The sequence below is a fragment of the Podarcis tiliguerta genome (assembly GCF_965153285.1).
Source record: "Podarcis tiliguerta genome assembly, chromosome: 8".
Classification (NCBI taxonomy): Eukaryota; Metazoa; Chordata; class Lepidosauria; order Squamata; family Lacertidae; genus Podarcis; species Podarcis tiliguerta.
In genome coordinates, this window is record NC_139541.1 from 17,951,241 (window position 1) to 17,973,616 (window position 22,376).

General features: G+C 46.3%; 1 protein-coding gene and 1 long non-coding RNA gene across 6 annotated transcripts in view; one reads left to right on the top strand and one right to left on the bottom strand.

Moving 5' to 3' along the window:
* SCNN1D (sodium channel epithelial 1 subunit delta) overlaps positions 1–19,169 on the top strand; it is a 65,994-nt gene extending 46,825 nt beyond the window's left edge. For 3 of the 5 annotated variants that reach the window (XM_083453980.1, XM_083453981.1, XM_083453982.1), the window contains exons 2-13: positions 1,970–2,307; positions 3,019–3,238; positions 4,500–4,693; positions 7,981–8,084; positions 9,971–10,134; positions 11,327–11,425; positions 12,020–12,137; positions 12,830–12,920; positions 13,724–13,781; positions 14,441–14,496; positions 15,225–15,306; positions 16,576–19,169. In XM_083453980.1, the coding sequence (XP_083310106.1) occupies positions 1,973–2,307; positions 3,019–3,238; positions 4,500–4,693; positions 7,981–8,084; positions 9,971–10,134; positions 11,327–11,425; positions 12,020–12,137; positions 12,830–12,920; positions 13,724–13,781; positions 14,441–14,496; positions 15,225–15,306; positions 16,576–16,971 (1,917 nt within the window). In that variant the 5' untranslated portion in view covers positions 1,970–1,972 and the 3' untranslated portion in view covers positions 16,972–19,169. Of the gene's footprint in view, positions 1–440; positions 1,310–1,533; positions 1,583–1,969; positions 2,308–3,018; positions 3,239–4,499; positions 4,694–7,980; positions 8,085–9,970; positions 10,135–11,326; positions 11,426–12,019; positions 12,138–12,829; positions 12,921–13,723; positions 13,782–14,440; positions 14,497–15,224; positions 15,307–16,575 lie in introns of those variants that run through there. The other 2 variants (XM_083453978.1, XM_083453979.1) reach the window with 2 other exon arrangements.
* Positions 15,676–20,142, bottom strand: LOC310684026. Its single transcript, XR_014514664.1, has 2 exons — positions 19,929–20,142; positions 15,676–15,787 (listed from the first exon to the last, which is right to left on the bottom strand). It is a non-coding gene; the product is annotated as an uncharacterized lncRNA (long non-coding RNA).
* Between the last annotated feature and the right edge of the window lie 2,234 nt (positions 20,143–22,376).

Genomic DNA, 22,376 nt, shown 5'->3' on the forward strand with positions numbered 1-22,376 from the left:
CATTCCTGGCTGCTGAAAAAAAGGTCAGGGTTGAATCCATGCCAGTACTACTCAGAGTAGGCTCATTGGAGTTGAGGGACGTGACTAAGGGTTTATCCACACTTAGCTTTTGCCTCGCTCTTTCCAGGCACAGGCCTGAGCTTTCAAGCTTGGTGCATTGTTGGGTTTCCCCCACCCACCCAGACCTGGAGCTTTCCCAGCGAAAACCCACTTGGTCAGGGCAAACGTTGATTTGGGTTTTCACAAGAAAAGCTCCAGAGCAAATGAGAAAGGTGCTCAGAGTTAAAAGCACAGGTTGCGCCTGGAAGCAGCGGAGGTACTAGGTAAGTGTGGCTCCATTCATTTCCAACTAGAACTTAGTTGGATCCTGAGGGGTGTCAGAATGCAAAATGCATATGTAAAGGGTTAATTTCAAGAGCTGTGGAACGGCCACACACTCTGTGGCAGTTGTGGCAGTTATGGCGGTTGTGGCAGTTATGAGCCATCCTAACTGCCATCTGCTTCGGAGTCAGAGATAGTCTGTAACAGCTGAATCTATGTGAGATGTTTCAGCAGCTTAAGCTATCATCTATCTACCTGCACTATACATTCAATTTGCAACTGCAGGCGCACAAAATAAAAAGTTATCTTGTCATTTAAAATTTAAAAGAGAGTGTAGCTTTTATAGGAGGGGGAAGGGAACTAAGGAAAGGGTCAAACAACCCGCAAATCTGGAGTTTAATTCCCACAGATAACAACCCTGGGTTGCCAGCCACAATATCGTAGCAGTGGTCCTGTAAGACAGACTGCGGTTTGTGGGGCAGTACCTGAAAGGACCAGCCTCCAATGCAGATAGAACTTGGTGCCTAACATACATCCCTATACATTTCCGCAAACTGCTATTGCTTCATGATGACCCCGCCGCCCTTCCGCCAGCTCTCGGAAAGATCCTTGCTTAAGGTTCCTGCTACTCACCCTCTAGGTTTCGTAGATCTGAGACACGCCAGAAATACTATATCCATCGACCAGCTCAGGGCTGAAATCCAAATCTGGTATTGGGTCTTGCAATGGATGAATGTCCCTGTTGAATCGGGTTGTGATTCAGGCCTGTTGTTGAAACCTGGCACATGGCATAGGAGGTGCTCCAGGAAGTGATCCCTTGTGAATCAGATGCTGCCTGCTACTCATCCCTTTTGGAGATGTTGGGTCAGCATCCCCATTTGGAGCTCAGGGCTATAAGAGATGCTGTTTCCAGGGAGGCATAAGAAGGAAAGAGGAGACTCTGCCACAGTCCTGATGGAACATCTCCAAATCTTGGTCCCAGAGAGCGGTATGTTCTGCCCCTGTTGTCGGAGGCACTAAGTTGTCAGCAGAGAAGTCCTACTCAGAGTAGACACATTGAAATAAATGGGTGCCAGTTAGTCAAATCAGTTAATTTACACCAGTGTAAGTAGGACTAACATTGGCTATAACCAAGTGTGTCTCTGGATAGCAGCTGTCGTTAAGAATTACAAGTGAGGAGTGTTCTGTGACATTCAGGTTCACAACAGACAACCGGTTGGTCACTGTGAGAAGCGGATGCTGGACTAGATGAGCCCCTTGGGTCCTCCTCAGTTTCTTACGTTGTATTTTGACTCTGAACGTCAGATCCTCCGGACATCCTCAGAGCTGCCTTGGAACTTTAGTTCCACATTGTTTTGGTTCAATCGAGTTGAACTTGCTTTGAGGCACTATCAACTTTTCATATATCTTATACTTAAATAAGATGATGATGATGATTACCAAACTCCTATCTGCATTCAGCCTGGGCTGAAATGCCCTCCCCATCACCCACATTTAGCCACCCTATTTGAAAATGGAAGAATGTGGAGCACCCTTTTGGCTAAAATAAATTGCCTTGGAGTTGGGGGAATCAACTAATTGCTTAAGGGGAGCCTGGGTCCCCATTGCCCATCCTAACTCCTAATGATAAAACTTTATATCTGTTTAGAGAATGGAAGAAGAAACACGGAAAGAGAAAGAGGTAGAAATGAAAAGGGAAGAGGATCCTGCCCTCATTGCTTTCTACAGCTCCTTCAAGGACCTCTTTGAGTTCTTTTGCTTGAACACCACCATCCATGGCACCATCCGGCTGGTCTGCTCGAGTCGGAACAAGATGAAGACGGCCTTCTGGACCCTTCTCTTCCTCGCCAGCTTTGCCATGCTGTATTGGCAATTTGGGCTCCTCTTCAACCAGTACTGGCAATACCCAGTGGTCTTGTCAATTTCTGTCAAATCTCAACAAACGATGTTCCCTGCCATCACCCTCTGCAATCTGAATCCATACAGGTACGGATGGGTTTTTTGTATTTTTGAGGGGCTTCCTTTCGAATCATTGAAAAACTTCACTTGCAGGTTGAGAGGGGCTGGAGTTTAGGGGATCACTTATTTGTAGGGAGGGGCAAATTTGTCAAATTCAGTTCCTCCCCTTTTCTTAGGCTCCCTGTTTTCAGTCTTTCACAACATAGATAGATAGTATTTTATTGCTTTGTCACCTGGGACAAGCAAAATCTAAAATACAGTAAACGACAACAATAACAGCCAGTCTCTCCTTTCTTGGAAAAAATCGTAACAGCAGCTTAATGTTAGAACTGCTACTTAGAACAAATTTATGAAGCATAAATATGAAGCATATTAAAGTCTCTAGTCCAAAAAAGCCTCTCCAGTCGTTTGGGAAGCTGACTGCTGCATCTCATATGGGAGATGATGGATGCTTGGTGTTGTCGAAGGATAAAGGACTCATATTGCCTCTGACCACCCTGATCTGGCAAGTCTGTTCTTGGCCAGAGCTACGGACCACACCTGAGCCTACCATGCCTCCATTGACAGGCATGTCTTTCTCCTGTTGTAAAAGTAAATGGAGCAATACATAGGGGAGACACACTTCCAAGTTTTCTTAAGGTTCTGTGTTTTGCCTTCAGGATTTCCCAGAGTGGCCTCTTTGATCAGGCTGTTCCTGCTGATATTCAGAGCCCTTTGTCGTTTCTCTCATTTCCCCAGGATCAATCTAGTCAGCAAAAACATGGACGAGCTGGATAATCTGGCCAGGGAAACCCTACACAACCTATACCCCTTCAGCATCCCGGCGAGCACTCTGGAAGACAACTCCAGCGTCAGTCTGGAGAACTGGACAAACAGCGAGGTCAACAGCTCCAGCTTCAAGCTAGATGACAGCATTGCTCTAGTGAGAATGGGCGGCGGCAAAGTGGGCTTTCGGCTGGTAAGTTGAACGGGGATTTCAATGGCCATTTTCAGTGGCCACCTCCCATTGACAATTGGTCTTCCTGAGCCCAGCCACTCAGGGATCACAGAATGACAGGGAGGCTATCATGACCCCATTGTTATTGTTGTTGTTGTTGTTACAATTTCTCAAATGCCCTTCACCCCAAGGTCCCAGGGCAACAATTAAAACACAACATGAATAATAACATTTGGGGTGTATGTTTTAGGACCCACCTTATTTCGATGGTTGCAAGTTGTTTTTGATTGCTTTTAATTCTGTAACCCGCCCTCAGACCTTAGAGGGAAGGGTGGGTAAGAAATAAATTATTAACATTATCATCAACATTATCATTATTAAGATACAGTGGTAGCTTGGTTGTCAAACTTAATCTGTTCTGGGAGTCCATTTGACTCCTGGAACCGTTGAAAACCAAAGTGCAGCTCCCTGCACTCAGTCAGAAGCTGCGGAAGCAGCGCCAGACATTTGGCTTCCGAAAAGCCTTCGCAAACCGGAACACTCACTTCCAGGTTTGTGGTGTTCAGGAGCTGATTTGTTTGGGAGCCAAGCTGTTCGAGAACCAAGGTACCACTTTACATTGATATACAGTGGTACCTCGGGTTAAGTACTTAATTCATTCCGGAGGTCCGTTCTTAACCTGAAACTGTTCTTAACCTGAAGCACTACTTAAGCTAATGGGGCCTCCCGCTGCCGCTGCGTGATTTCTGTTCTCATCCTGAAGCAAAGTTCTTAACCTGAGGTACTATTTCTGGGTTAGCGGAGTCTGTAACCTGAAGCGTATGTAACCCAAGGTATCACTGTACAATATTGAAAAACAGTTGAAAACAACTTAGAATTACAGAAACAAGTCAGGTCCTAAAATATACGCCTTCAGAATCAAAATCATGGTTAAGAGGTGCGTCTTCAGCATTCACCAAAAGCTGTATAATGAAGATACTGGGGCTGCCACAGGGAAGGCCCTCTCTCAGGCCAGCACATACACACTGAACCTCTGAGTTCATGGTGGCTGTGTGGTCAGAGGCAGCATGCTGGGGAGGAGCAGCTGGAGAGGACACTTGGCTTCCTGTTCTGCTTTCAGGCTACCTAGAGGCATCTGGTTGGCCACCAGGAGAAGACGGACCTTTGGCTTTGCTCCGCAGAGCTCCCTCTTCTGCGCTCTCTCTCTCCAGTTTCTTGATCACTGCACAATTGTTTCTTCGGAGCTGAACCTCTCACTCCCCTAATTCTCTTCTTTCCTCAGTGTAACCAAACGGGTGGAGACTGCTACACCAAGATTTACTCCTCCGGGGTCGACGCTTTCCAGGAATGGTACAGTTTCCACTACATGAACATCATGTCCCAGATCCCACCCATCATTGACATCTCCAAGGACGACGACCACATCAACAACCTGGTCTACGCTTGCCAGTACGATGGATTGCCTTGCAAAGCTAGGTAACTCACACAGCCACCCGGCCTGTTGGCCTGCTCAGTTGTAGAATCATAGCATCTGAGAATCATGCCAAAGAGGGAGTTCACAGGCAGCCGCTGGTGGTCGTCGATGGAAGCATTGCTCCTGCAAAAGAAGAATGTAGGGTTGCATCCAATGCTCAGACTAGAGCCATTGAAATGACTGAAATTCAGTCATTCCTAGGGCAGTTGCTAGGAATTTGTCTCCTGGTCCCCCAAGTCCTTGTCCAACACTCTTAATCACTAGACCACACTAGTTCTTATTTTTCCTTTGAGGAGCTCTAGGCAGTGCGGGTGCCCCTCTCCACATTATCCTCAAAACAACCCTGCTAGGCAGCTTCCTGGCCAGGTTTTGAGCTTTCCTCTCCCAAGGTCCAACCAGTGCAGAGCACATGCACCCTTCACAGATAGGGGAGTTGCTCCCTTCCCCTCTATCCCATTGATTGCCCTTTCTGCAGACCTTTGTTTCCAGCTCCTTTCTGCGGAACCGCCCTACAGTATTCCAAGGGCAGTCCCGCCCTGACCTCCTGAGCCACCCTGCCTATTTCTATTCCCATATCCCTCACAGAGAGGAGCTGGTTCGTTCAGGCGCACAAGAGGGCGTTGGCGGCTCTTCTCCTTTCAGGATAATTTCAGGCTGCGGATGGGGAAGTTCCCTAGAATTGCCACAGACTCTCCCTGTCTCTCTTGAGGTGAAGGGCAGGTTGGCACCGGGTCCTCCCCGGCTTCTGTTTGCAAACGGCGCAGCAAGGAGAACAATCTGATAAAGCCAGAGCAAACCTGCCCACACCCAGTGAAATGCTGCCTGTCTCAGGAGACATGCAGCAGCAGCATTGTCCTCAGGAGCATTGCAGGTACTTTGCAAAAGGAGCAGGGCAGGAAGTGCAAGAGAGGCGGAGGGTGGAGAGGGCAGAGAGGTGAACTCTGTTGCTATTGCCTTGGCCAAATGGGAGAGATGGTGTGGTGCAGTGGTTAGAGTGCCGGATTTGGGCCTGGGAAAGCAGGGTTCCCATCCCCACTTGGCCATGAAGTTGAGCCCAACCCCTAGAATCTTGGATGGCAAGCTCCCATCATCCTGGATTCTATTGGCTGTGCATCATGTTAGTCCTGCTCATGATGTTCTTGGCCATAACTGAGGGTTTATCCACACTTAGCTTTTGCCCTGCTCTTTCCAGGCAGAGGTCCATGCTATAACGATCCGTGTCCAAGAGGTTTCCGTGGGGCTATTTTGCTCCAAGCTTTTCCCATGAAAACCCATTCTTTAAAGTCGAATCGGAGCAAACATCAATTCGGGTTTCCCCACAGATTGACGTTTGCAACTACTGAGCTTTAAAGAGCTGGTTTTCATGGGGAAAACTCCGAGGGGGGAAATGGGCACTCAGATCCAGAGCTTTAAATCATGGACAGTGCCTGGAGAAAGCAGATGAAACGTAAGCATGGATAACTTAGGTTTGCTCCTTTCATTGGGCCTGTTCTGAGTTGAATTGAGTTGGAAGCAACCCTCTCTTCTCAAAGTGGCCAACCAGATGTCTCTGGAAAGCCCACAAGCACAAAAGCAACTCTCCCCTCCTGCAGTTCCCAGCCACTGGTATTCAGTGGCAGCTGAATATAGCAGCTGAACCTAAAAAGCCTTGGGTGGTAGGAAGGTCTTCACCTTCTCCTTGCACCATAAAGTTCATCTTGGCACCAGGTGTCCCTCCTTGGCGAGGCAACTTCAGAAGCAGGGCACTCCAGCAAGAAAAGACCCTCTCCTTTGTGGGAGCAGAACTTCTATGGAAGGGATTGTCTTCACTCTTAGTCCCACTCAGAGTAAACCCACTGAAATTAATTCACCTCAACCAGCCATGCCATTACTGTACTTTCAATGAGTTTCCTCCAAGAGGGGCTTAGATGGGAAAGATCTCAAGGCGCAAGCAGGCAATGTAAAGAGGGCATCAGTTTTGTGGATCAGACAGGAAGGCTGCCGGTGGCCTTACAAGACCTTTTACCTGTAAGAAGTCTCACTTCTGGAGACACCCTTCCCTTTGTACCACCTGCCAGTCCCCACGTGGCTTGGATGTGCTGCCATGAATTTTAACCATGGTGCTGTCGTGCAGCTGCCGGCTATCCTATTGCCTGGCCTTATCTCTTCTCTGTACAGTACAAGGTGTGACTGTACCAGTTGTTCCCTCGGTGGAGCCAAACTGGTCCCTGCCACCACCACCCCTGGGTCTGTTGTTGAAACAAGAAGCCGGCGGAGCTAACCACAAGGGCCCATCAAAACGCGTCGCCGATAATGAACCCAAGCAAACATTTGCTTAAGCGTTATCGGCTGGGACAAATTGCGGGTATTTGGCAGGCTCCTGTAACTTTTAAGCAAACTTCCAGAGGGCGGAGCCTCTCTCGGTCTGCTGTGCGATCCGCTCTTGTCCCAAGGCAGCATGACCTCACTCGTAAAAGTAACGGTCAGCTTTGGAATGCAGGTGTAATGTAGGGCCATGTTTCAACATCCACACCTTCGAGGTTGGAAACATAAGGCCCATAAATGCCAGTTACTGGAAACCACAGGAGCTGTTCTGCTTTGGAGCTTCACATTTGGGCATCTGGTTGGCCACTGTGGGAACAGGATTCTGGACTATGAGTCATTGGCCTGATCCAAAAGGATGTTCTTACGTTCTTATGGTGTCAATTGGATTGCCTTTATCTTATATTCCTTATATTTTATCCCTGTTCTTAAGCACTAGCTGCCCCCACCGCCCAATCCAAAATACCGCTGGTGAGGGGGGAAGGAGGGTGCTTATCATCTGAGGCTAATAGTATTCATAAAAGTCCCTCTATCTCTGAGATGGCTTTTGTGTTGAAATGTTTCAGCATAGTCACCTGGAACAAGATGGTTATCTCTCTATCTCACCATATCCCCAGGGCTGTAAATAGTTAATGGGCACCCGCAGCAAAACATTTCAGAGTGGCGTGCTCCCGTTCAGGGATCCAGTCAGCCATGCCCTTTCCAGGAGACTCCATTCTGTCCCATATCCTTTTCGAGGACATTTGGTGAAGGCTGTAGAACAGGCATAGGCAAACTCGGCCCTCCAGATGTTTTGGGACTACAACTCCCATCATCCCTAGCTAACAGGACCAATGGTCAGGGATGATGGGAGTTGTAGTCCCAAAGCATCTGGAGGGCTGAGGAACTGGAAAATGATGTCCAGTGAACAAACACTGGAAAGGGGAGAACAACAAAAAATGCTCATATTTGATTTTGACCATTCCCCCTTTTCCTTCCTTCACTGCAGTGAAACTGAGCACTTTCATCACCCCGTCTATGGAAGCTGTTACACTTTTAATAAAGGCGGGACAGATGAGTTCTGGAAAGCATTGAAGCCTGGAATTGTTTACGGTAAGAACGGAGAAAAAGAATGTGCAGGCAGACAAGTGTGACTATTGGTCGCTTGCAAGGGTTAGGCTGTGTACAGAGCTCATTATGTTCCACAGACGTGTTGCTTTGAACTACAGAGATAATTTTAGATGTTGTGTCCCCCCTTGAGGCAATGAAGATCAGACACAGTTTGGTTCAGCTGGTGAACCAGTCAAAGTACATGCTGTGAATCAAGAGGGCAAAATTATCAGAAACGGAATTTTCACAGTCCAGCAGTTTCTGTGAGGGAAGGGGTAGCTGTCAGTTTGGCTTGGTGTGCATTTGTTTTCCAGCATACATAACCTGTTGCTTTATTACTGTCTTCAGAGTGTGTCCTTAGAGTGAAGACAGACCCAGTTATGTCCCAAATCAGATCAGGGCCGTGACACTGGAAAATGGGTGGCTTAATCCTTTCCAGTAGGGTCATTTGCCTTATTAAAATAACATTTGAAGCTGCTATTTGCCCAGCAGAGGGACAATATACGGGTATCATATGGGCACCTTTATGTCCCCTCCCCGCAAAATTGATGCAAATAGCAGATCTGAGGAGTGATTTTTATCAAGAAAATGACCCAGGTATAAAAGCTTAACCTTTCTCCCATTATGTGCTGTTCCTAAGGGGAAAGGTCAGGGAGGCAATGCGGGCAGGGTCAAACAATAGATGACCCTGAGGGGAGCTAGAGGAAGAGATATTTGTAAAACAGCAAAACTGTGTTCTGGTTTTCATTGTTATAGCTTACTCAATAGAAGTGCAATACCAAATTTTAAGATGGCAGGCAGGCAGGCAGACTTCAAGCTGACAGGGCCTACTTTGATTTTTGCTGCCAGGGCAAGGTACACCCAATGGATCTAGGCCCAGAATGGCAGCTCAGGGGGGCAGAGTGAGGAGGAGTGGGGTCACCCTATAACATTCTAAAAGCCTTCTGGATCAGGCCAGTGGCCCATCTAGCTGTGGAGGCAGAGCATAGCCATCGTGGCTAATAACTGTTGATAGTTTTTTCCTCCACGAATCCCTCCAATCCTCTTTTGATACCATCCAAGTAGGTGCCTATCACTCTTTCAACGATTTCCATAGGATCACCCTGTAGGATAAGCTGAATACACAAAGGCAACTGAGCTATCATAAATCGAGGATTTTAGTACTTTAAAACAATACACAATACCAACTGTAAAACAATTCAAATGTATGATCTAAAGGGCAGGGCGAGAAAACACCAGCAATTTAAAAGCACACTGAAACAAATGGTCTCTGGAGCTCTTAAGCTAGTAGACAATATTGAGCTAGCTAGCTAGACCAAAGGTCTGATTCAGTATAAGGCAGCTTCTTATGTAACTGCCTTCAGGTGTGTTGGGGAAAGCTTCCCTGTCATCACCAATGTAAACTTCAACTGCTAGCCCAGCGGTCCTCTGCATATGGAGTGCATCACCTTATCCTTCGCCTCAGATGGCAAAATGTCTTGGGCTGGCCCTGAGTCATTCCAACACACTAGCGATGATGATATATGTGAGATCTTGTGCCCATGAGGGTGTCTCTGACATCATAGTGAGCAACACAGAAGCGATTCCTCTCTCGTGTGGGAGGCCATTGCTTCCACAGCTGCTCCTTGTTACCTCAGAGGCCAACTATGTAGGTGGAAATTTTGAGCAGGGTTCGGCCCCCTCCCACCAGAGCAATCCTTGAGGGGCATGTGCAATAAAAAGAGCTTTGGCCACACGCTGGTGCCATTTCCTGTTTAGCAACTGACTGATGTCACTTCCTGCTTGGACGGAGCTGTGGTTTGACGACAAATCCCTCTGCTTTTGCCTCGGAGGGCCATTGGCCCCATCCAGCAGGTCCTTCTTACCTTCTTGTGTTTGTTTGGTGCCAGGTCTCTCCCTTATCCTCAAAGTGGAGCAAAAGGACCACATCCCGCTGCTGTCCACCAAGGCGGGCGTGAGGGTGATGATCCACAGCCACAATCAGACCGCATTCTTAGAGCACGAGGGGTTTGATATTCGGCCGGGGATTCAAACCACCATCGGGATCACACAGGTGAGCACCAGGGGGTCTGAATGGGCAATAGGATAAACCTTGGCATGTGTCGTGTGTGGAGGAGGAAAAAACTTAAACACATTGCAGAGTTCCCAAAAATAGACCAGGGGCAATTGTACTTCATCCAACAGAGCTTTACTGCTCCGGAAGGCAAATGAGCATAATGGTCACAAATCCAATACATTCAGAATTGGCACGGTCCATAAGAAATCCAGTTGCAGCAGACTTCACTTAAACTTAACAAGAACTTAGAATAAGACTGAACCTTAACACTAAGCGTACAGAACGCCACACCAGAACAAAGAGATAGAGTCAGCATGACCTTGACAGAAAGGATAAGCAGAACCAGTTTCAACCAGCTGTACTCAGCTTCTCAGAAGGAATAACCCAAACAAGAACCTTCTGCCTGATTCTTTCACATAGAAAGAAACCTTCCAGAACACTCTGGAACTAAGCAGAACAGGAAAGATCTCTACACATCAGATCAATACTTTTGTACTAAGAAATGTGGGGTGGTGGGGTGTCTGGGAGGCTTTCTGGCTGGAGGCAGAGCAGGGTAAAAGTGTTTTGATCAGTGGTTGGGAACCTCAGGCCCGGGAGCCAAATTCCTTCCAATCTGGCCCTTGGCACTCTCTTCCCAGGCCACACACCCCTCGCCCTGATTCACATCCCTGCTTTAACTGGCTAAATGCACCCTTGAACTCTGGTAGTGTCTCTTACTTGCCTGGATGGCGCATAGAGTGGGGTTTGTGTAAATGTGTATATAAACTAGCGAAAGTAAACCTTACATCCAATGCCCCACCCCCTTTTGGCTTTGTCCCCGCCCCCCGGAAGTTTGCCCAGAATGAATGCAGCTGTCGCTCTGGAAAAAGGTCCTCCCCTTCCCATCCCTGATGTTTTGAACTGGCATTCCAAATGGGGTTTTTGTTGCAATCCCAATCTGGGGGAATTTCGAAATGTTTGGGCTCTCCGAGTTCCACCCCACCAAACCTGCTGGACACCAGCCGCCACCAGACAGTTGACTTTCAATAACTGGCGACAGGCAATTGCAAGGGCCTCCTGTGGGGCTGATGTTGCTTTAGTGGTGGAGAGGGGAGAGATTCTTCCAGGTTTAGCTTCTTTATTTTGAATTGATTCTGGCCTGTATGCTAAACTCCAAGTGATATGCTCTTTGCTCCCTCCAACTACGCAGGACGAGGTGACTCGCTTAGGCGGAAATTATGGCACATGTACAAAGGACGGTGATGATGTGGCTGTCAAGCTCATATACAACAGCACATACACGCAGCAGGTACAGCTAAAACAGAGGCTTTGTTTTCCCACTTTATTCATTTCTGCCTTTTTAAGATCATGCCCCTTCCCATGTGTTGGATCGCACAAATAATTAGAGCAACCGGCTCACTGTCAAAGATCTGCCCAGTTAATTCAAATCAGGGTGTGAAATTCAGGCTAAGGAAAAGAGGGGATAAATTTGATCTGGTTTCAATCTTAAGGCAAACCTACCTAATTTTTTGCAGTTTTCAAACTGACGAGGTAAGCTAAAAAGGCAGGCATCCTTCAGAATTTGCCCCATTCCAAATTGTGCAGTGCAATTCTGCAGCCATGTAATGTGTGCAAAGATTTACAGAGGCAAAGTTTCCATTAAAACGCATGTGTTATTGCAAATACCAAGCAAGCATGCATTCTATTGGGGAAATTGCTTTGCAGTGGTGGGTTTGGCTCTTCTCCTTCACTGTGAGTGGCAAAATGAATTGGGATAGCCCTTCCCATTAAATTAACACCTATCTACCCCATCTGAAGCGAAAGGCTTGAGGCACCAGAAAAATTTGACTTACAACACTTTCTGTTTTGTTCTGTCTCCCCACCCCATTTCACTGCCCCACAGGCTTGCTTGCATTCATGTTTCCAGAGGAAAATGATTGACGACTGTGGTTGTGGGTACTATTACTACCCACTGCCTCCAGGAACGGAGTACTGCAACTATAACAAACATCATAATTGGGGTAAGGAGAAGCCACACACACACACGTGGTTAAATGTGTTCAGAATGACTTGATTTGGCCAATGGCACAGAGTCTATATGTAGCCTGGCTAGCTGTTTCTCCATGACAGCCAATGTGGTGCCTGCAAACGTTGCTAGACTCCAGCACCCATCATTCTTGTCCATTGGCCACATTGGCTGGGGCTGATGGGAGTTCCAACAAAATTGAGAGGGCACTATGTTGGCTACCTCCTGGCATACCTGAACTAGGGTGGATGCTTATACAACAAGAGAGAGAGAGAGAGAGAGAGAGAGAACACCAAAGAGGACACATAATGTCAATACTTTGTATGAGCTGACTCGGGGTAGGGAATCCACAGTCTGATCCTCGGGATTCTCCCTACATCATTCAAGCAAAGCATGTTCAGTTAGGAGAAGGAAGTGCTGATCAAACTGTATTCAGCTGAAAACAGGAAGTGACAGCCAAACTGCTAAATTGGAAACCGGAAGCACTAATCAAAGTGGGTTCAATTTGAAGCAGGAAGTACCACTCAAACTAAGCTCAGCTGCAAACAGGAAATGTTGATCAGACCATGTTGAGGGTTGGTTGAGACAAGGACCCTTCATGATGGCAGAACAGGACTGTCCTCAATTATTTGCCTGTGGCAGCTGCATCCTATTGAACTTGTTCCTCTTATTTTCCCCCTCCTGTAGGTCATTGCTTCTATCGCCTGTACAATGGCATGTACAATCAGGATGCCACTCATACCGAATCCTGTTTTGACAAATGCCACAGACCATGCAAGTGAGTAGCAAAGGCATTTGACGCATTCGAATGGTAGCAGGGTCAAGCTTAGCATGGACCAGATATGTGCCTTTTCATTGACTGGCCCGTTAGATAACTACCTCCTCTCCTCATTCTCTTTTGAGTCATACATGCAGGCCCCACTATTGGTCTGCTTGTTATGCGAAGATTCACTTATCCAAACCCCCCCAAAATTGCACAAACCTTGCTACTTGCTCAGATGATTCAGATATCTAAACCGCCAGAGTCTGCCCACTTCCATACTTGTTTATGCTTTGCTGGTCAGCGGCAACCATTTTCAGGCAGAAACCATGGAGAAAAGGAATGGGGAGAGAAATCGGATAAATCGGAGCAGGAGAGTTTGAACAAACCAGTTTTTCCTTTGTCTCTCTCTTGCTGGTTGGCTGCAGCCATTTAAGGAAGAAACCATGGTGGGAGCGGGGAGGAAAATCATGGATCAGAAATGTTTGCATATGAAATAATGGAAACTGTCATCTTGTTAGCTGAATGGTTGCCTAACGAACAATTTCTAGGGAACACGCTGTGTTCAGTAAGTGCAACCTGCATGTAGATCACCCTAGGATGCATATGGGCATCCAGGCATTACAGCCATTGGGAATATTGAGAATGTACTGTGGGTTCCAGTCACCAACTGGCTGCCATGGGGGTGTGACATGACATAAAATGGCCACCACATCTCAAAGTATAGAAAAGGAGACGGGACCATAAAATGTTCACTGTAGCTTTTGTTCTGATGCAGCAGGGTTCCTTGTAACCTTTTTACATTCTTGTCTTCTTGGCAGAGAGACTTGGTACAAACTTTCAGCAGGATATGCAAAGTGGCCCTCGACCAAATCTGAGGTAAAGTATAACCTATGTGCAGTTCAGAGTGGGGGAGGATGCTAAATTTTCAATGTTCTCCCAAGCTGGCTAATGATAGTCACTTACCAATCAGGGAGCCTGCTGCAGTGAACATACAACCAATCAGGGAGCCAGTCACCTATGGTGTGTGCTCCTACTAGGAGGAGAATTTAACTGTTTCTTCTGCCTCCTTAAACATCTGATAGGGTGCAATAGGTCCTCCGTAGTGATGTCAAATTCCCTTTTTAAAAAAATGAGAGCAAAGAAAATATATTAAGCATATTGATGAAACTTCTAAGTGCAAACAAAAAATTTTGAATGTTCAATATATTTTTAAAAACTTGATAGTCGCCTTACTTCTGCCTTGCTTGTATGTATCCGTTTTTATTATTACAATTTGCCAGCTACTCTACTGCACAGTGCTTCTCTGCCTTTAACAGCAGCTTGACCCAAAGGCCTTCATAGGTGGTCATTTTTATCCCAATGGCATGTTAAGCTTCACTGCAAAGCAAGCTTCCTTTAAGAGCCCAAGAGCAAGCCCAGCTGATCTTTTGGACAGCTGGCAGCTCCCATATGCCATCCCTGGCACATTGCCACTTGAACCAACTGCTGCGTCTGCTTCCAGATTTTGAACCCTGTTCCTGTGTCTTTCTTTTTAGAAATGGATTCACAAAGCTTTGGAAGCCCAGAACAGATACAATGTCACCGGCGACAGGTTAGTCACGTTTTTTTTTCTACTGGGGGGGTGCTGCTGCTGCTGCTGTCAAGTCCTTCTCTTTCACCATAAATACAAGATTATTTGGCAACGGTCTTCAGAACTGGCATCTATGGTGAAGAGCAAAATTTTGAAGTATAGGAGCTGTAGCCTCAAGGAAAGTCCACTTACATGGCATTATACCAAATTTATTTTGTTCAGTCCAACTGTAGTCCTGTGCGTAGTTAGCTGGGGAAAGTGCACCATGGCATTCACTGATCCTTGCTTCTGACTGTACCAGTTTAGTTTGCATTTTAACAAAAGGTCCTCAACCATCTGGAGCAAAGGAGCACACAGAGTGAGGTTGTTTGGTCCACCTAACTCAGTGTTGCCTACACTGACTGGCAGTGTCTCTCTGCAATTTTGTCAAAAGTTCCCTCAATCAAATTTACACTGGACAGTTTTGGATGTTTTGGATAATTTTTTATATATAACCGACGGATGAAGAAGTTCTCTTTTTTCCTCCTCCTCCTCTTGCTTTTTTCTTCCCCCTTTTCTTATTTCTTTTCTTCATTTTGGTTTGTTTTTATTTAGATTAGGGTTTTTTAAAAAAAAAAACTTTGATAAAACGATACTGTGTATTTGATATTAACCTTCATGTATTTTCTTTCAAACTGTAATAAAATGTATTGGGGGGGATGGACAAATTTACACTGGACTAACTTGATCTCAACGCTCTCTTTCCTCAGTTTCAGGAAAGATATTGCCAAGGTGAACATTTACTACGAGCGACTAAACTACAATTCTTGGGATGAATCTCCGGAATATACAGTAAGTTGAAGTTGTGTGTTTATTCGGCCCACATTAACTTTAGTTAGTCATGTTCATTCACTTGAAATGGGTTTACTCTGAGTATATCTAAGTGACTGCTACCCAGTATCTACTCAGAAGTAAGTCCTCTTGAATTCACTGGGGCATACTCCCAGGTAAGTGGGGTTCGGATCACCGCCTTAGTCATGAGTTAATGACCGCTGGTTTCCATGGCAACCAGCTGCAGCTAACAATAGGCACCCATAATATTCATGCTTACCTGGAAGTAAGTCCCATTGAACCCAATTACTGTGCTAGTGAACAAGCATGCGGAGAATTATGCTGTCAACTTGGATCCAACCCAACTTAAACAGCAGTTAGAAACAACTATTACCAACGAGAGGAATTCATTTCTATTTGCATCTTGTTCTTCAGCTAAACAAATTCTCCCGGAGCACCTTAGAATGATCAGGAATCAGACGCCACCCCCTTGTCTTAGAATCTAAAAATTACAACAGAAGGGGAAATGAGATTAGGAGGGAGGAGAGAAAAAACACACATAATGTTCTTAGCCTTTATAAGTTCTTTGAAACTGATAGCAGAGGCCACATAAAGTTGCCCTTCCGCAAACAAATCCGTAAGGAAGACAAGCAGCAATTACAAATGAAATAAAACTAGGAACAGAAAGAAAGGACAACTCGGCAGGTAAACGAAGATATTTGCGGAAGAGAAACACATTCTATCCATCTAAGTCATACTCAGAGTAGATGCACAAAAATTAATGGCCATGACTAAGTTAGATCCATAAACGTTGATGGGTTGACTCCATGTGGGATATTAATGTTGGCTGCAACATATAGGGTCACAGCAGTGTCTAACCTGGGGCTGGGGCAGCTAAAGTCCAGGGGCCAAGTGTGGCCCCCCAGGCCTCTCCATCTCGCCCTAGGAACCCTTCCCAGGCCACTCCCTACCCCAGCCCTACTTCACCCTCCCTGGGTGCTTTGACCTGGCTGGAATGTGCCCTTGAACTCTGATCACGTCTCTTGCTTTCCTGGATAGAGGATTGAGAGAGGTTCCGGTCTGTGTGTGTGTGTGTGTGTGTGTGTGTGTGTGTGTGTAGAAACTAGTCCACTTGTACAAAGGGTAAAACTGACGTTTGTTGCTACACCCATTTATGCTCTGGTCCTCCCACCACTGGCATGCGGCTCCCCAGAAGGCTATGTGGCCCTCACTCTGCAAAGGACTCCCCGCCTCTGGTCTAATCAGATGTCTAATCTATGTTTTCCCTAGGAATCCCAGATGATGTCCAACATGGGAAGCAACTGGAGTCTCTGGTTTGGGTCATCGGTGCTGTCAGTGGTGGAGCTGCTGGAGTTCCTTGTGGATGCCGCCATCTTGTCTCTCATCTTCCTCTACCGTCAGTTCACGGCTAAGAGGACGCATAAGGTGTCTCGACCCCCCAACATCCCAAGCATAAGCTTGACTTTGGAGAAGTACCGCTATGTGGAGGAAGGCCTGGCCAGCACCCAGGATGTGACAAAACCTTACGCCAGCGATGGCACTGGCACCCCATGCCAAGACACAAAATATAGCACATACCAGATGCCTGAGCTCTACCCAATTGTGGTGCTGAATGGATTCAAGCGCCGGAAAGAGCATAGCGTAGATATGCGCCTCAGCAGCTAATGGCGTCCAAAGAGAATGGATCTTGGAGAACTCCAAACCTACCTTCATACCTTTGAAGAAGAGCTGCTTTTGTGGGGAATTGTGGCCAGTACAGTTGTGACTGCTGACCCAGAAATGCTGGCTCAGAAGTGCTGGACTGATGGGGCCCAGCCTCCAACAGGAGACTGAGTCTGCGACTTTTCTCTTCTGAACCTCCTCGGACAGTTCTGTGGCAAACAAGATGGAGCCCAGGGAAGCGAGGTTTTTCATCCAGCGACTTGGGGTCAGATTTGCAACGCGTTCCGTTAATGAGGGAGGTGTCCGAATGAAGCCTCGCCCAGGCAAACACTGACAATTCCTTTCTGACTGGTTCCTTGGTTGACTTGAAGACCCCCTTTCCCCCCCTCATGTTATTTGTTCCACGGTATTCTTTTCAGAGATGACTGACCTGTGGCCTTCTTTCTTATGAAAGAAGTCTATTTTTTTATTTTCGTTTTTTTCATCTGAGGGAAGAGGAAAGCCAGAGAGTGACTGGCGGTTATCCAGTTCCCTATAAAAAGCCACAACCGTAGCTTCCCGCTGAAGCTCTCCTGAGGGAACCAGATTCAACTGGGCATCCCTGGGCAAAGAGGCTGGACCGTCAACATTTCACAGGTGTCTCCGAGTTAAATGTTAAACAGCCCACACATTAAAAAATGTGTCTAGTGAACATTTATGAGGCTATGTTCTCTTCCGTCTGTGTTAACAGTGCCTCTGGCATCCCAGAGGGATGCAATGAATACTTGACCGTGCTGATTGTAATGCCCACGGCACCTCTTCTGTTTGACAGGTAGTTCTTTCCTGTTTGAGCTCTGAAATCCGTGGCAAGGAACGTGTTTTTAATTATGATTGCGTGCTGCCTCTGTTAAAATGTGAAGTTCAGGGTTTATAAGCTGAGTTCTCAAACGAGAAGAAGAAAAACAGTAGCTTGCATGGAGCAGGATAGGTGCCCAAGAACCCCCAGTGTCTAGCCTAGCAACTGCCTGTACTCAGGTTACAGCGCCCCCTTTGGGTGGCAAAGGAACAACGCTATGCAAAGTCAGCTCTTTTGAGTGGCTGGCACTGCGACAGCTTCTCATTGGTCGTTCTCCACTCAGGAAATTAGTTACAGGGCACTTTTTAATATTACATTTTATTGGCGAATTTGGAAGCCAATATCAACTTTTCAAATGGATTTCTTTACTTATTGCCCCTCTTCAGACCTCAAAATCCAACCATGTCCATAATGGCTGCTGTTCTTTTTAAAGTAAACGGATATATACTTGCAAGCACATTGAACTTTTGCTTTACACAAAATGTGCCAGATTTCTCCTTTGCATAATGGTTTCTTGATTTAAAAAAAAGAGAAATGTTCCAACTGTATTCAGAAGATTGCTTTGTCATAATGGACATCCTGAAATCCTGAACTATAAAATATTTAGTTTTATATAGCAAATAGATGTCTGGGTGTACCAGAAAGCTTTATTGATGATCACCAGAGCTCAGGGCTGTACCACACTTTATGCATTCAGGGGTCATTCAGTCATCCCTGTTCATCACTTGAAGTTTGCCATGCCAAGTGGCAAATTACCTGCCTGAGCCTTTCTGAGACTGCACGCCCACAGAGCAATCTGAGCTGGGGGTCACCGCTATGCTTGTGTTAGTCCTCAAATGATAAACATGTCTCTCTGAATAAGTCCAAGTAGCATTGTTTCAGCAAGGGGGAGTCGGAATCTATCCCCACACTGTTGGGATCACTGTGGGTCCGACTAAGCCCCATGCAGAGAAGACCCATTGAATTTAATGAATCTAAATTAGTCGTGTCCATTAACCTCAGAAGTATGGCTAGTGTTGGATAGAATCCTGTAGATATCTATCTATTATTTTCTACGAATGAAATATGTACTGTATATCCATCTGCCTTGCGGTTGAATTCTATGATGGTTGGATGCAGATGCATTTTGAAGGAGAATATTTGACCGTTATTTATTTTGAGTGTGTGCATGTATGAGAGGGAGAGGGGGGCAGAATTATGGAAAGTGACCTCTTTTTGTGGCTGTAACTTAATAATTTATTGTGCTCCTATTTTGTCCCCACCCCGTACCCTTCGCCTTGTTGAAGGTTAAAAAGAGCAAAACTATGCAATCTGCACTGGTTGTTTTGTAATCTTTCTGTAATAAAATGCTGCAGGTGTCTTTTCATACCGACTAGCATCATTTATTTGGGGTTTGAAATTTCTTGGGGTAAACTGAGATGAAGCTCATTGCGCTAAGAGGAGCACGGCGCAATTTGTCCCCACTGCTGATTATTCCCTAGTGGGGCGGGAGCCCAAAAAGTAGGTGGAGCCGGAGCCAACGATTGGCTGAGTAAGAGCCAATAGCAGGCAGCACCAACTTGTCGTACTTTTGTCCTCATCCTCCTCCTTGCCGAGTTCTACAAGGGACAACACCTGAGACTCAGGTGGAGGAAGGTGACAGTCAGGGCCTCACCGTGGACTGGATGTAAATAAGTCAGGTGGAGTTGGAGGAATCCAGGTTGACTTTGATGGGGCAGTGGCCCATTTGCCTTAATGGACCTGCCCCTACAGCTTGGAAGAGCCATGATGGGCTTGGATATATAATTATTGCTCAAATGGAAATCACCAGTGCTTGGGTCATTCAGATTTAAAAGCAACTAGTTCAACTTCCCCCTGTCCGAAAAGCCACTGGCTCCAGTTCACGTTCATTCTTTCACAAAACAAACGGGTTCCATCCAAACTCATCCAAATGAAAGAAGAAGAAGAAGAAGAAGAAGAAGAAGAAGAAGAAGAAGAAGAAGAAGAAAATTCAGAATATTATGAGCTGCTGCACTTCAGTAGGCGGTCCAAAATTGGACCCACATATAAGTAATAAGATGGCTGACAGAAAGTCATCCACTGATGTTTTCCCCATAATTGTATTTCCATATAAGAAAAGCCTTACCCGGCTGAATTTATGCCATCCAAGGCATCTGTCACTTTGTTTTTGTGCTTCTCGAAGCAAGATGCTCCTGTTGGAAAGGAGAAAGAAAACACAGGAAATGCCTCACATTCCTTCCTTTTAGTTACTTGGCAAAAGCGGTTAAGTGACTAAGTATCCTTAGCAGCAGCAATGCCATTGTATCTGCCTAAGAAGCCATAGAACATTGCCTTCACAGTTTGCTTTCTTACTTTCTTTATAAATACCAAGTTTTTCCTTTAAAAAAAGCGAGCAAGCAAATATTCTGGGCTTCCTGCATTGCGGGTGGGAGTGGGGAGAGATGAAATTGTTTTAAGTTCTACCCCAAAATAAACTTAATTCACATTTACTTCAGCAGGGAATTATGAAAACCACTTTGGGGTCTAATTTAAGGTGTGTTTGTTTTATACAGTAACTAGTTCAGGGAACTTCATTCTAAGCCTTGAAAATCACATGATTTGCATGCTTAAAATCTCAGATTGGATCTCTAAAATTCCCAGTAAAAAAGCTAGCAGGACCACTCTGAAATCCTGGAGGCCCACGGTCAGTGTAGACCAGTGTTCTTCAACTGTAGGTTGTAGTTGAACTACAATTCCTTTTATCCTTAGACAGCTTAGTCCATGGTTAGAGATTATGGGAGTTGTGGTCCAAAGATGGTTAGACATGGGGTACCCTTGGCCCTCCAGATGTTCCTCATTCCCATCAGCCCCAAGAAGCATGGTCATGGGTAAGAAGAGTTGTAGCTCAACAACATCTGGAGGTCTGAAGTTCTCCATTCATGGGGAAGGTCCTAAATTTAACCCTCAGCATCTCCAGAAGCTTGTCTGAAACACTGCAGAGATTCTGCCAGTCAGTGTGCACAGTACTGAGCTAGATGGACCAATGGTCTAACTCGGAATATGGCTGCTTCCCAAGTTTCCATGTCGTTCAACTGGATGGTTGTTTTCTTCCATTGCCATGGGGCGTTGCCTGCCTTACTCATCTTTCCAATTTAGGCAACTCCCTCAGCCAAGAAGTCAGCCAGAGCAGGATCAAAAACGGCTAATACGAAGCATGCCACTGTCCTCCCCAGTGATGCCAAGCCCTGCAAATCCTTGCTGAGTTATTTCGTGGTTGTTGTTCTTAGCCTGTTGGTTGAAAAACAACAGCACAAATTGCAGCAAGCATTTAACAGGCGACTGAATTCACTCATCCCTTGGCCACCCCCACAAAGCCATTCCAATTACCAGGCTTATATAAGTAAGTGTGAAAGCCTGCAGGAATGTTGTCCAAGGAGCAGCTCAATGAAAGGGGAGGATATTGGGCTTCCCCAAATTATGACATACCCCCAACCTGCCAATTGACAGGCTTGATGCAGCCAAGGTTATGGCAATGGCAGTCATCCTGTGAGCAGATGTCTCACAGTGGGTTAAACAGTCATGGTGGAAACCCAGCTTCTTCTCACCACTGAAGGTACAGAGGTATCCAGTAGGTGGCTGGTGCCCATTGAGAATGGAAGGCGGAGGTGCATTAGTCTAGGGGCTGAGGACCCATTGTGATTTCTGTGGCCTGGTCCCTGTTTCCAGTTTCCTAGAGCCAACCAATCAGCAGGAAAGGGGAGCTTTCTATCCACTGAGAAGAGGCCTTCTCACCTTTCTGCTGATTGGAACCAATCAGGTGAGTCAGCCACTGAGGATCGGCTCCTAGGGTCACTCTGGAGAAGGCACACGGGAAGGACACTAAAGAGAGTTGTGATTCTGGTGGCTTCCCAGAGGCATGAGAGAACATTGAGCTGGACTAGATGGGCCTTCTTGGGTTCTTGTGAGTAATAGAGAGGGAGGCCTGTTGCCTTCATGCCCTGCTGTCAGGGACTGGGCAGAGGAGGAATGGTAGATACTGCCTCCCCAAGCGTGACCCTTCCAGAGAAGAAGAAGACAGTTCAGAACTACAACAGGGGATTGAGGGAGATCTCAGCTCAGAGGCGGATGAGGTGGAAAGCTGGAAAATAATGGGAGAGGAGGAGGAGGACTCACCAGGGGGTGACAGCTGATAGACACAGTGTCTTTAGAAATCATTCCAGACCCGCCCCCTCTCTCCCAGAACCCGGCGAGCCTTGAAAGTAGGAGAGCAAAGAGCTCAAAGGCAGAGGGCAGTTTTCACTCGGGACAATGTCATTATTCCAATAGGCTGTATTCTGTAAATATTGAATAAAAAGCAGATGGTAAGAACTTTTCCTTGTCTTATATGTCCCTGGGAACCGGCCATGGGAGTTGCTTCCTCTGCCACCTGACACCTGGCCATCAGTTTCCTGGAGGCATCTGATTGGCTACTGTCAGAACCGGATGCTGGACTAGACAGGCCATTGGCCAGACCCAGCAGAGCATTTCTTAGGTTCTGCAGGTTCCCTTCACTCAAAGCTCAAAATACCAGCTTGAGCCAAGGTTGTGTTTGGAG